This window comes from Narcine bancroftii, chromosome 12 (genome assembly GCF_036971445.1).
Source record: "Narcine bancroftii isolate sNarBan1 chromosome 12, sNarBan1.hap1, whole genome shotgun sequence".
NCBI lineage: Eukaryota > Metazoa > Chordata > Chondrichthyes > Torpediniformes > Narcinidae > Narcine > Narcine bancroftii.
In genome coordinates, this window is record NC_091480.1 from 70887181 (window position 1) to 70901353 (window position 14173).

The window sequence follows — 14173 nt, forward strand, 5'->3', positions numbered from 1 at the left end:
CATCTTATGCATTAATCTCCGAGCAAAAAAAGAACATGCAATGCTAATAATATGACAAAGCAAAGGCCAAAACAAATCAACATCACAGCAGCTAGAAACAAGGATAGCTGTGCATTATACTTGACAACGATGGTGGCCATGGCATCATTTGAACGTGTGATTAAAATGATGTTGAACAATTTAAAATATTTAATTACAAATTGATTATGATTATTTTTAAAAATAGATTAACAGTCCTAATTTTACGTGAACTTTGCACACCTGTTACAATCCAGATCACTGACTGAAACGTAGGGTTAGATCTGCTGACAAAACAAGGATTAAATGTAACTACTATTAATAAGGTTTAATTTCTTGAATGAAGGGAGGTGACAGAGCTTTTCCCATTCTCATCAGTGAAATGTTCATTTAATTCGAAGACTGTCAAAGGTGGTGATTTACGATGGATTTTGATTTCACTGAACATCAGCAACTTTCTATCATCACATCCAATTGGCTAAATGATGCAGTCGCATGGTGGTTAAGTCATGCCCAGACTTGAACCATCGAGAAATTATCTTAAGTTCCACAGCTGCAGTGGGATTTAAATTTAATTATCCAAAGCTAAAAGTTTTGACCTGGAAAATACTTAATGTCCATAAAAGCCCATATGGTTCACTCGTACCCTCAAAGAAGGAAGCCTGCTGTTCTTTCCCAGTCGGGCCAATGTATGTCTCCATACCCACCACAATATTGTCTCAACCTTGAAATGACTTGGAAAGTCACTCAGTTTAAAGACAATTAGAAAAGGGGAAACGATGGCTTATTGAAGACATCCTGTGTGTGAATAAAAAGATGTAGCACACAATCTCCAGGAGCAAGCAACATAAAATGGCAATCCTACCTCAGTTTTGGGTCACTTTCATTCTCATACTAAGTCGACATTCACCCACTCTTCTAGCAGTTACCAAGTCCATCTAACTTTGCATTAACAAAGTGCTGCATCTGGGTGTCTCTGTATTCTGCAAATCTCAATTTGGATTTAAAAGCATGGAGCCTCCACTCACCGAGAAGGATTGCACAGGAGATTGTACACTATATATTTACAACAGTACTTGGGGTTATGCTTACTTTCATACAGTGTGGGGAGGGTTTAAACAAGTTATTTAAAAGAATCTATCATCCTTAATGCTCTTTGACAGCACGTATCAAATTTCTGAATTCAGAAGAGTGTAATAAAATCCTCTTCAGATTCTGCAATACAGTAGTAGGAGTTGGCTGCAACGTATTATGCACATGAACTCCTTCATGTCTCTGTTTCTTTCATCGTGTGTTTCATTTCTTATACAAGAACCCCATCCTGCTGAGTGTGACAGCAGCAACGTTTTAATCAGTTCATGATCTTGAACCTCAAAATTACTGATTCTGACAGCAGAACATTGAGATCCACTTTTTTTCTCTCATCTAGCAATGGCAGTGCAATATCAGTCAACTGCTCGTTTGTTCAATGCAAGTGGGGAATATGGACCTAATTTCTGTATGGCATAAATCACAAATTCCAAAGCTAACAACAATTAATAGTTATTTGGAGGAATCTATCCACATCCTTGTTTATCATATCAATAATCAATTAGCTCTTCAAACGGGAATTTATTTTTATTCAGAAACCTTCCACGACCTTTAGTTGTTAAAAAGCAAAGTACGATGGAATACGGAGATGCAGAGTTGTACTCCCCTGGAGACAATCACATACAATTTGAGGAGGAAATATGACACATTTATTGGGGTATGGCAGCCCTATCTGCAGCCTATAGGTATGCAGATGTAGCTGCACCCCTTCCAAAGAGAAGAAAGGTAAAAATCCATACTAATAGTGAAATGACTGAGATAAATGAAGTGGGTCGGGGTGCAGACGACGTGATCTTGTTTTGTATCCTTTTCATTTTACTTTATGTTACTCTGGGTTTATATTTGGTTCCTTTAAGGGTCGGTGACTCTATAGATTTTTGGTTTTTTATGTTTGTTTAATTTATATAATCTTGTCCTTGTGGCATTAGGGTATAGGAGGGAAAGGAGAGGGTTGGCCAGGGGAGGGGGGGTTGGGTGGGAATGGACATGGAATGTAATATATTATATAATTGTTTTGAATTTGTGTGAGTCTTGGAAAATCAAAATTAAATATTCAAAAATAGCAGAGTATGCCCTTCATCTATTTTGCACGAATGCATTTGGACGATTCTCAGATCCTGTAAAAACTTAATGCAGAGCAACATTATGTACATACACTTTATATTATACTTAGACAGTTAAGCTATTACAATCTCCGGTGTATCTAAATGACAGGGAAAGCAGTTTGAATGAACCTGTGTGATTTTCAATGTCAAAACGACATTGGCACTCAGCGTGTCTCTGTTTTCAGGAGGCCATTGGCATGAAATCCAATGAGTAGATCTCAATGTAAGCAGATTTTATTGCTGTGGACTATGGATTGGTTGTTCTTATGGATTTTTATTGTAGGATGTGTAGCTTCAGATTAAATGTTAATATAAGCATTCCTGAGCAGATAAGGGCCATGTCATCCAATTAAACACTGATAGAATTATATTTTCCCTTTTCTTCACCAATCTCTCTCATCCCTTTCACGTGAAATATTGTCATTCTAATTTCCACATTCCTTAAATTTTTTAAAATTTAGACATACAGCACATGAGCGTGTGCCACCCAATTGACCTACAACTCCCCATACAGCTTGAATGGGTGAAGGAAACTGATACACCCAAAGGAAACCCCTCACAGACATGGGGAGAATGTACAAATTTTTTACAGACAGCGCGGGAGTCGAACCCTGGTCCCGATCGCTGTCGCTGTAACAGTGTTGCGCCAACTGCTACGCACCTCATGTTGCCCCTTCATGTATATTTGATGCTTTGCATATTCAATTGCTTGGACCAATCTTCCAATATGTGTCTAAGTAAATGCATTTTATAACACCATTTCTGCCACTTTTAAAGGCAATTTACAAGGTGGTACCAATTCTATTCATCGCTATTTATTGTGAATTTCTTACTTCTATAACTATTAGCAAAGAATAAATTAGCTCAGTTGGAATCACTTTTGCCTCTTGGGTAACTGTGGACTCAAGCTTCCTCTGTATGACTGATGATCATACACGTTATTTTCCAGGTCTAAATTTCCTCATCAGTATAAATAAAATGAACTGGCCATTCATCTCAATTCTATTTTTGGGTGCCCAACTGTAATTATTCACTGTGAAGGTAAAACTACCTCAGACCTTTACAAAAGCATTTTGTCCATGCCTTTTCTTTACATGATCACATTCCTCCCCATAGCATCTCATTCCCCAACATGTTGCTCTTATTTTTCAAAAGAATATATTTCTGTAAACTTTTGTGATATTTCCCTTGCTGTCTGTCTCCATTACTACTTCTCCACCTTTCACTGGAACCTTTCCCTCTCAAACAGCTATTTTGAAGCTTCCTATTATGGTTAGTGATTTCAACCATTACATAATGCACTAATCCCTAGATGCTGTTTCATTCCCCCTTACTAATAATGGGACAATGGGAAGCAGTATGATTACATTACTCTGTAATTCAGTTTTATAACTCCAGTAAAACATGGTTGTAGCATTTCTCTTTCCTTACCTCCACAAATGAGGCAGATGGCACTAAGAAGGCCAGTTTCCGCATCATCCATCTCCAGTGGCAGTAATTGATTGGCAAATGCAAAAACCAGATCAGTTAAGGGACCAAAGCCTGCATTATGCATCTGTGTCCTGTTCAAAGTAAGGCCATCCGAAAAAGTCATGGTATCCTGATCAGGAGTGTACCTGGTACAGATTCGTAGAATCTGAGGAAACAAAGAAACAATGTGAAAGATCTCTTCAGCATCAGCCAAAATGGTCATACAGTTTTCTCACATGCATGAGCACATGCACATACATGGTACAAACGATCCATTCATTTGCAGGAACAAATGTCTTGAACCATATCGACAGACAGTGTTGGCTGATATTCTGGCTTCCTTGCCTGAAGACATTGTCTCCACATTGAGGCTTGGCTGTGGAGGTGCTTTTTGTCCTTCTTGCTCCTTGCCCAACTGACCACCTCATGCTATAACTGACTGTTATACCATAAAGGTGACGAGAAACTAACATTCATTTGTCCTCTGGGGGAGAGATCAATGGACAGCATTTCAGGGCACAGGCCTTACTTAGTTCTCTCTCCAACTCAGGCTTAGATCAGCTAAAAGTCTTCTGCAGATATGGAATTTAAACTTAGTAGCAGTTTTGGATGGGGAAAACTCTCACTATACCCCAGTAACTCAGATGCAGCATGGAACAGAACCAGATCGAGCAGTTTTTACCTTCAATGCCCAACATGAACAGTTAAATTTGCACCTCTAAATTATGGAGATGAAACTCAGCCTGTGTTCCTGCTTCAATTCTTTAACCAGCATTCATGTGAGGAAAGGACTCAACTAATCTACACTATGTTCATATATATTCACAAACTGAGAGCAGGCAGAGGAAAAGAAAAATAATTTGAGGCCTGTTAACAAACATTTCTACGACTGATTCCACCTGCATTGAATTTGTCCATCGTTATTGAATGAAGAGCTACCGGGACCAATGCCTGAAGAGGGCGCACAAAATCAGTGAACCGGTGCGGACTCGAAAGGCCAACATGGTCTGTTTCCGCTCCGTAAATGGTTATATGGTTATATGGGTTAGAAATTATAAAACTGAAATACATTGCTCACCAAGATGTCTAGACAGGCTGCTTTAAGAAGGGTAATTTGGTCAGCAATGGTTAGAGTGGTAAATCCAGGAAGATGTTTGGCAAACTCAACTGTCTTGATAATGCATTTAGTTGAGAGTTCACTAAATTTGTCCCAGAGATCAATGTCTAACGTAACTCGCTGCTCGGCGCTGTTATTCTGAAAAAAGGAATGACATAGATTAGAACAGGAAAAGTGGATATTCAATCACAGTAATTTCCAAAATATTACTTTTGTATTTTTTGTTCTTAACAGCAAAATAGCATTTTGATTCTGAAACAGTTGCATGAAGTCATTTTGCCCTGAATGGGAGAACAACTTCACTTCTCTCAATTTCCCTCAGAATTAGGCAAAATTTCAAATGAATTCAATAGATACTGAATCTATTTGCAATTTTGTTTTTCTTTTTTCCTTTTTTTTGGTTTAGTCAACAAAATGATGGACCTTCAAACCATTCAACAGAATGGATATGAATGATCAACGCGCCATATATTCATGTTAAGTAGATGAATAGGTCTGTTCTTCTCTAACTGAGCACCAGTTGCTGCAATTGTGGAAATATTCAAAATTGCATAACAGGGTTGTATTATAAGATTATTTATTAGAGGTAAAGCACTTTCTGTTTTTCACTGAAAAAGATTGCCCAGTGTTACTTTGAGTTTAAAAAAAAACCATCAAATTTTCACATTTTAACAATCCGTTTGGAATAAATGAAGAATAGCAAATGAGCTAAAGCTCAAAATTGAATTGTTTTAAGAGCACATGGTGGATTCTGGCTTGGTCATCAGGCAGAGGCTGCTTTACTACTGGGATGGATGGACAATCCTGCAGGAATTGATGCCCTTCCACCTTACAGTCACAAAACAGATTGCAAGTACAGACAATCAGAACAAATCTAGTCTACACAATCAATCCGTCCCATATTCTAATAAACTACAGAGTAACACCACTTTTCAGCTCGAGGTTTGCAGTCTAAGATTTCAAGTGTAATCTCCATTCAACCGACCTGCAGATTTCCCTCAGCTAAATCTCTCAGTGTAACTCTCTACCCCTTCTCCCTCATAAGCTTGTCTTATTTCCCCTTAAATGCATCTATTTTAACCATTCCCTTAGGGAACAAAATCTATGTTCTCACCATCTTCTCAATTCTCATGCAAGTTCTTGGTGATCATCTTCGAATAATGGTCTCTGGATATTACTCTTCCCCATGTGGTGATGTTCTGCCTGCACCTGTTCTATCAACATCTTTTCTTATTTTGAAGGCTTCTAAAAGATCACCTTATAGGTGCCTTCCTTCAACAAAAGAAGAGATGTGTCTATTCATCCTTTTCTGATATGCACAGGCTGGGTAACAAATGCCTTGCTCACTGACACCCATACATACAATCGAGCTCCTATAATGTTATTAAATTCAGTAGCCCGACATTTGTTGGAAAAAATAACGGCAGTGTTGCCAGAACTGCTGTAACGGCACCACTGGTGTGGACCTGGGAGATCGGAGACACAGCACTAGTCCAAAGGGTTCAACCACCCAGTCCTAATGCCAGTGTCTCCATAAATGTATTAAACAGCCTGTTAGAGGAGCCAAAAACTAAAATCCTGTCACCACAGGTCTGTGCCTAAGATGGCAGCATCTCTGCTCAGCAGCAGCCATTTCAGATTCTGGAGAGTCTGACTGGCGCAGGGCACCAGAAACAGGAAGAACATTCCCCGTTGAGAAGGAGAAGCAGAGGAGACAACCCTACAGGATGGTGACCATGACAGCGGACCACCCAGCGGCAAGCTCAGTAGCTGAGAGATCCACGTAGGCTGTGACGTGAGATCGGGGGTACCTGCATGGGCTGTGGGAGACTGGCTCATGGGAATCAGGTTTTGGAGTCAGGATTGAGAAGGTGCTGAGGGCAAGGGCACCCGACAGACCTTGGATGCTGAAGATTGCCTGATGGTGTTGGAGGTTTGGATCTGGGACTCGTTCCTGATGGACCAAACAGGAGTCTCTGCAGCTGCAGAGGCTGCGGGAGCGCTGGAGGTGAATTCACGGCCACTCAGTGACTCTGAAGGGATTCTCTTTTGCTTTTTTTTCTCTTTATTGGAAAGGGCGCTGGGTGACAACTCTTTGTCTGCCTTTTTTGTTTCTACAAAATGACAGAACTAATTTCCTCTCTGCACTTTTAGTAATTGTTCTTTCCTACCAGTGCTTCTGATGCCATTTATTACAATACTGTGGAGGTATGGGTACCTGTACCACATCAAAAGATCTTTGAGTATTTTCCAACTTATGGGCATCTGTGTAAATGGAACCAGTTCATTATCCGGGGACAGTCTGAATCACTTCTGCTGTCATCCTTGTAAACCTCTGAATTTACTCCATACCTCCACATTCTTTATAGAATAGGGTGACCAGAACATTTCACAGTATTCTAGGTGTGGGCTAACCACGGATTCAATAAAGATTTATCACACTTTCCTATCTTTTAATTCTATCCCTTTAGGGCTGATGTTTATGGTGCTTGGTTTGCTTTTATTTTAAAATGGCCTTGAGAATGGTATGTCTGTCTTCCACAACCAACTGCCTCATCAGGATTGAGACAGTTTTGTAACGTGTCGCACTCTAATTTTGATCTTGACCTTGAGCACTCTCAGTGTTGAGTGTGCAAGTTCTTTTCTGTCTACTCCAGCTCTTCCCGTTTCCTCCTGCATTCCATTCCATGGAGGTGGGTAGCTGGAGAATTAGGAGGAGGTTGATGAGTGTGCGAAAGTGGAGAGGAAACAGGGAAAATGGGGGGAAGGGTGAAGGGACTAATGAGAATGCCCAGGGGCCTCTTTCTGTGCCATAAGAAATATTTCTTTTCTTTCTTTTCTTTGGCTTGGCTTCACAGACGAAGATTTATGGAGGGGTATGTCCACGTCTGCTGCAGGCTCGTTGGTGACTGACAAGTCCGATGCGGGACAGGCAGGCACGGTTGCAGTGGTTGCAAGGGAAAATTGGTTGGTTGGGGTTGGGTGTTGGGTTTTTCCTCCTTTGTCTTTTGTTTAAATCTTGATATCAAATCAATTAAAAAATGATGCTCAACATAAATTAGTGAGTGATTTTCTTTTACTTCCTTCCATCAATCAATACCTCGTTATTGGTGCGGAACTTAATTTGCCAATTACTTCTTATATCCTCCTTTAGTTTGTTGCAGCATCTGCAATGCAAACCATTACTGCAGTTTGTTACATCCCAGGTTATATTTCTGGTTATTTTCTTCCTTGCATCAAACACTGAGCTTCACAGGATTTTCTGCAGTGAAGATTTGGAGCTATGGAATGGCAGGAGCAGTGGCAAGGCCCATGGATCATGCATGCGGATATTTTTTCAGTGTGATGAAGATTCCTAACTCCAACAGGTAGTAACTGCCTGGTCTCCAACATCCTCTGGATTAAATGAATTTTGATCCTATCAGAAAACTTACATCTGCACAGATGCTTCTATCTATAGTCCAAGTTGGTGCTGAGTTATCTGACTTCATCAAAGTACAACTGAATTCCATATCAGTGTTCCCAAGTTATGGTGATAGAAAGAAAAGATCAGGCGGACTTCTTGCTACAGATCTTTTGTTGGAAGTTTGGGTGTATTATACATTGGGTGAGGACAGCTCTCTGATGTTCTCCACAATCACTGACCAGGTTCACATAAGATGACTTAAGAGAGGAAGTGAGGGAATGCAGGTGTCCAAGAAATGAAATCCTGCAAGAGGTATGTATTTGTGATTGGGGAAGAAAACTGGAATCTTTCTTTTATGTCACAATATCTGGAACTAAGTACAGAACCATCAGGGAAGCAGAGCTGACACCAAAGCAGACCAGCAAATAGTCATGTGTCGGAGACAGTGATGATAATGACGATAACAGGCTACATTTCTTTAACCACTTTAAGTCGTTGAAAGATTACAGCACATTACTTTGAACAACTCCATTAGTTACTTTTTCTTTTCCTAAAAACCCTTTGCTGTCACTTCTGCCCTTGTACATGTGATCAAGGACAGAACAAGCGAATAGATGCCACATCATTTAAGGATCAGCTTTAAATGGAATGCTCGTTTCTGCTTGATTTGGCAGTAACTGCGTGGAAGCAAGAAAATATAAGTGCTTAATGCAGTTTCTTCCATGCGTAAGACACTGACCTTCGAAACTGTCACCCTGGGATGACAGTCTCGGGCAGGAGAATGGCATGAGGAGTGGAAAGCAAAGGACTGCAGCATACACTCACTTGACAGAAAAGATTAAGAAATAAAATAAATAGGAGCAGCTGTTGCTAAAGCACAATGTAATTATGATGGCCAAAGAACAGAAGATTATTTTGAACAAATCTGCCTTGAACACAATGGTGGTCGCATGAAATTTCTGATTCTTTCTTTTTATTCACAAAGCTGAGATTTTGTGGCTGCAAACACATTTGTAAATGCAATTTACATTTTCTTTCATTCTTATTTGCTTCCCTTCTCCTTTGCAAACAACAGCTCTTGCTAGAATGGCGGTATGATCACTTTCCAGGTCTGAGCCAAGACTAAAACTACTTGCCATGGAGGGGTTGAGAGCATGAGCCAAAATGGTTTAAATTCTGCTGTCATATGTTGATATATGTTGCACTTGGCATGTGTGATACAAGATGGAGTGTACTATCAAAGATGCTTAAATATTTTATGAGTACTTCAATCTCTCACTGAAGATGTTTATTTCTCAGTACAATAACATTGTTTAGGACACCAGAATTGGGGGATATTAAGCCCAGGATAAAATTCCACGATATCACCTCATCAACACAGAAACATTCCATTATGAAAACAATCGTCATCTCTCTGTGATTTCAGAAAAATAGCAACAAGAGAAACAGAGATTCATATACCTGTGGACAGGCGTTTATGGTGTCTGACAGAAAGTCTCTGACTGAAGAATCAGATTTTCCAGCCATCAACACACTCAGTAACAATCCTCCAACATTGCAAGGAGGAGATTGGCACCCATCATGAGGAATTCCAGGTGACGACAATCACCAACCAAGCTCCTCCTAATCAAGACCAATCCCGTTCATGGTGCTTAAATTGCTGGGTTATTTTCCACCAAAATGGAAACATTTTTCCTCATTTTTCTTCTTGCCATTTTGGGTGCAGTAATCTAGCTGAGCAACAGCTCTTCCCCCAAATACACCAATTAACCTACAATCCCTATACATTTTTGAAGGGTGCCAGGAAGTCACAACAGCGACTGCACTTCGTGAGAAGACTGAAGTGGACAAGGCTCCCGGTCACCATCATGTCAGTTGTCTATAGGAGCTCTATCGAGAGAGCCCTGGCTGGCTGCATCAAAGTGTGGTATGGTTGATGCAGAGAAATGGTTAGGGGTCAATCCACAGGACTTTAAGAGTGGTCGAGAGGATCACTGGAGGCTCCCTCCCCCTCAATCGTCATGATCAACCAGGATCATTATCTGTCTGAAGAGGGTGCACAAAATCATTGAGGACCCCCTTCCACCTGCACACAGCATCTTTCAGCTGCTCCTGTCGGGAAAGAGATACAGGAGTATTGGAGCCGGCACCACCAGGCTGAGGAACAGCTTCTTCCCAAGGGCAGTGAGACTGCTGAACGACCAAAAGAACTGCTCACACTAACCGTGTGAGACTCTCATTTGTATAAGACAATATCTATTTAATTATTTATTTGTAAATGTGAATACTTGTCCTGCATATGTATTGATTGTCTGCATGTGTGTTATGTCTGGCTATGTGTCTGCATGTTTTGTACTGAGGACTAGAGAACGTTGTTTCATTGGGCTGTACTTGTGCAATCAGATGACAATAAACTTGACAACTTGAAACTAGAGCACCTGGAGGAAACCCACGCAGACACAGGGAGAACATACAAACCTGACAGGCAGCACTGGATACAAACCCAGATTGCTGGTACTGTAATAGTGTTGCGCTAACTGCTATGCTAACTGCACCCTCAAATCTGTTCTTTCTTAAGCAGACCCCTGGGTGTAGACCACCAGTGGCGAGTGAGCCAGCTCCCAGATACAGGCACAGGGTCTCAGTGAGTGTAACAGAAAGGCTTCCCCCAACACCTCGGCATCACTCTGCCTGTTCTAATGTTTACCAGCTGTCAAAAATCAGAGATTGCACATTCAGAAACTATTTACAAATGCCATTAAAATGTTTCAATGATAAAAATCAAAATTAAAACATTGGAGAGCAAATCACAAAATTTAAAAATTACAAATGCACTTAATCAAGTGAAATGAATAGAATAACACATCAGTGCACTAGTTAAAACTATTAAATACATTTCATCAAATGATTTAAATCAAATAAAATGATAATTAATTTGTACTTTTTGTTTTCCCACAGTCATTCCTTCATATTGGACCCAATTAGACTTGATCCAGTTCAGCATGAAGGTTTCCCTCGCTGCATTCTGGGATGTCCAAGCAAGTTCATATTTCTCCATTGGACTTCATGAGGGCTCCAAAAGTACAGAGCAAGAGTCCAAGATCATTGAACAGTCAGTCCATTGGTAGTAGGCCTCCCTGCGTCTGCTTGGAACTTCTCCCAGGTACTTTAGCAAAGGCTTCAAGCTGTCAACATTTTTTTTGCATTAATTGCAACTGTGAAATTTATCTAACCTTTTAATTTATCACCTTTTCCCCCTTGAGCAATAATTGATTTGTACTTATTGTTTGGTAGCTTAAGATCCTATGCAGCTGCAGGAAGCAAGAAGGTTGGTGCATTTGTACCCTGTTTGATGATAAACTCTCATCATCAAGTCTGTCTGTTATTACTACTTACTGAAGATGGTCATTACAAACACCAATATTTCTTTTAAATTATATGGACATGACTGCAACATAATATTTTAACAATTAGCAATTTAATAAAACTGCAATAATTACCAAGGTTTAAAATTAATTTCTCAGCTGCCGCAATTCCCCAGTACCACACTGCAGAAAAATGGCCTTTGAGATTACAGCACAGGCTCTTTGGATATGAATAATTAAAATACGGTTGATTCTCAGTTTCTCTGCAGATGTAATTTTACTTCATTTACATTTCCTTGAAAGGGTTTACATTGTCTGAAACAAGGGTGAGAAGAGAAAGAGCAGCAGGCTCAGGCTTCTCATGACTGGTAAGTTTACTGAAATCCTTCAGAGCAGAAGGTGGTCAAGTGAAAATGAGATATATTATCTGGCAGGCAAAAGAAAGTTTGGATTCACACTTCTCGAGCAAAAAATGGCTGGAGAATGTACCGCATGTCTCCGATATTTCTCAAGATCTTTGAAATTAATTTTCTGTAACCATCTTGCTTACACGACCAAATGAGAGATGTTTTAAGCTGTGGAACTGGACTGTGTATGGCAGACAACTCATTACTTTTCAAGACTACTCAAAGGATTCGTTTCTTGGCAGATTTCACTGTAAAATGGGCCTAATGTTGAGTCAAAACAAAATCCTTACACAAGCTATTTCTGTTAAATGGCCTATTCATTCTACCACACCTCCAACGGTTGCATCACGAGCCCTTTGCAGCAATTAATAAATGCTCAGCAGGATAAATCTGGAATTTGCATATGCACAGGTGGATTTTGCTCCTGGTGTTTGCAGTGGTTCCAAAGAAATGGAAAACACCCACAGCTGTCACAGTTCAACCCTCATACTATTCTGGAACTAATTCACTCGATTCAGATACATTATGTAGTATGGATGGGTTGTGTTCTTATCAAATTACCCATTTTTTAGCTGGTCTTTTAATGCGGCTGTATTGCACCTACCCACAAATGGTGGTGTCTGAAAGTGGTTTAATCAATGACTTAATTCACTGGTGAATCTAACCAATGGGTAAATAGCTGTGTTTTCTGAGGTATAAAATGGCTGAGATTGGAGAAAAACATTGCCATATTGTCTCCATGCAGCTATTAAATAAATTCAAATTATATGACTGTCTGACTACGGACTCATTTGTTAAAGAAAACAACGGGAGTCTCCCCATCCCAATAATAGCCAAGAAAATAATTTTTTTAATCAATTCCTCTTCTGTTCAGTAGTGCATTAACTGTGAATCAAATTCTATCATTTGGAACTGATAGACATGGGTGTGTCACTCACCCACCTTCACCTGCCAAGTCTCTCTTACCCCCCTACCCCCCTTCTGAGCATTGACATCATGTTGAATCCATTCATGCCTAACATCCAATTGTGCTGCACTCTAAGTAACCATTGTTCTAATGTGAGCACTAACAACGGCTGCAATGCTGGCCCCATCACCCATGGGACCCTCCGCCGGATCATGTCTCATTGATCGCAAAATAGTGGAATCATTCAACTGATGCATTTCATATCAAATACACACCATTATACTAGTATAGGCAGAACCGGTGCTACAGTCTGTCTCTCAATTTTCTGTAATGCAAAATCCCAACAAGAAATAAAGCTGAGATAAATACTGATTTATTTATTTCCACATTAATTCTGTGAGAGCAATGTTTTAATTTGTAGCTCAGATTTTGTTTTTGGTGGTAGTCTGTAAATTTTGCAAGAACAAGTTTCTATTACCTGAGCTGCAGTAACATGGGTTGCCTATATTTATCTTTCATGCAGAAGTTATGGTGTTTCCAGAGGTAAAATAAGACAGCACATTGTTGTACTACATTTGGCACTGATTACAGTACGTTGAATAATGGTAGTAACATTCAATTTAAACTAGAGCTATTAACATTGATAAGTGTAGTAGAGCAGTAGTGTTGTAGCCAAATAGTATACTCAATACTGATCCTTACAGTAGATGCTTAGAGATGGGGTGGTTCACATCAATACTTACCGTAGTGTATTTGCCGAGCTGGCACAGTGCTGGGAAGGTTTCCTGGTGGGCTTTGCGGACCTTCTCTATTAGATCCTCCGTCTCCGGTGTGATTGTGTAGCTCTCTGAACACTCCTGCTTGGGAGTCTCCTGCTTCTTCTTCTTGTTCCTGTCATTTCGCACAGCTGGGAAGTGGCAGAAAGACAATTAGCTATCTCCTCATTGCAGGTTTTTAATTTTCTTGTCGGCATGTTAAAATGCTGGTTACAGCTTTGTGATACCCTCCACTGATTCAGAAAACAATCTCAACTTTGCAACCCCAATGTTAACGATAGAGCAGCAAGGTGTGTCCTGGGATTTCATCCACCCTCTTCTCCAAAGTGGAAAACTATGTGAGGGACTTAACTGAGGGAAGAAATATTGTGACTTAAAATGTGAATTCAAGATGAGATTCTGATAAAGAACAAATGATGTGACATACAAAACTTGGTTCACATACACAAATGTGAAATGTGTTTGCTTGAAGGCCATGGGATAGCATTCGTGGAGAGCCAAGAAAAAAGGCT

The 14173-nt window shown here is 40.0% G+C and overlaps 1 protein-coding gene across 6 annotated transcripts in view; it reads right to left on the reverse strand.

Moving 5' to 3' along the window:
- Nucleotides 1-14173, reverse strand: part of raraa (retinoic acid receptor, alpha a) — a 657787-nt gene that overhangs the window by 16374 nt on the left and 627240 nt on the right. For all 6 annotated transcript variants that reach the window (XM_069906794.1, XM_069906796.1, XM_069906797.1 and 3 more), the window contains 3 exons: nucleotides 13629-13792; nucleotides 4762-4938; nucleotides 3645-3849 (listed from right to left, as the gene is read on the reverse strand). In XM_069906794.1, coding sequence (XP_069762895.1) covers nucleotides 3645-3849; nucleotides 4762-4938; nucleotides 13629-13792 — 546 coding nt within the window. The remainder of the gene's footprint in view (nucleotides 1-3644; nucleotides 3850-4761; nucleotides 4939-13628; nucleotides 13793-14173) is intronic.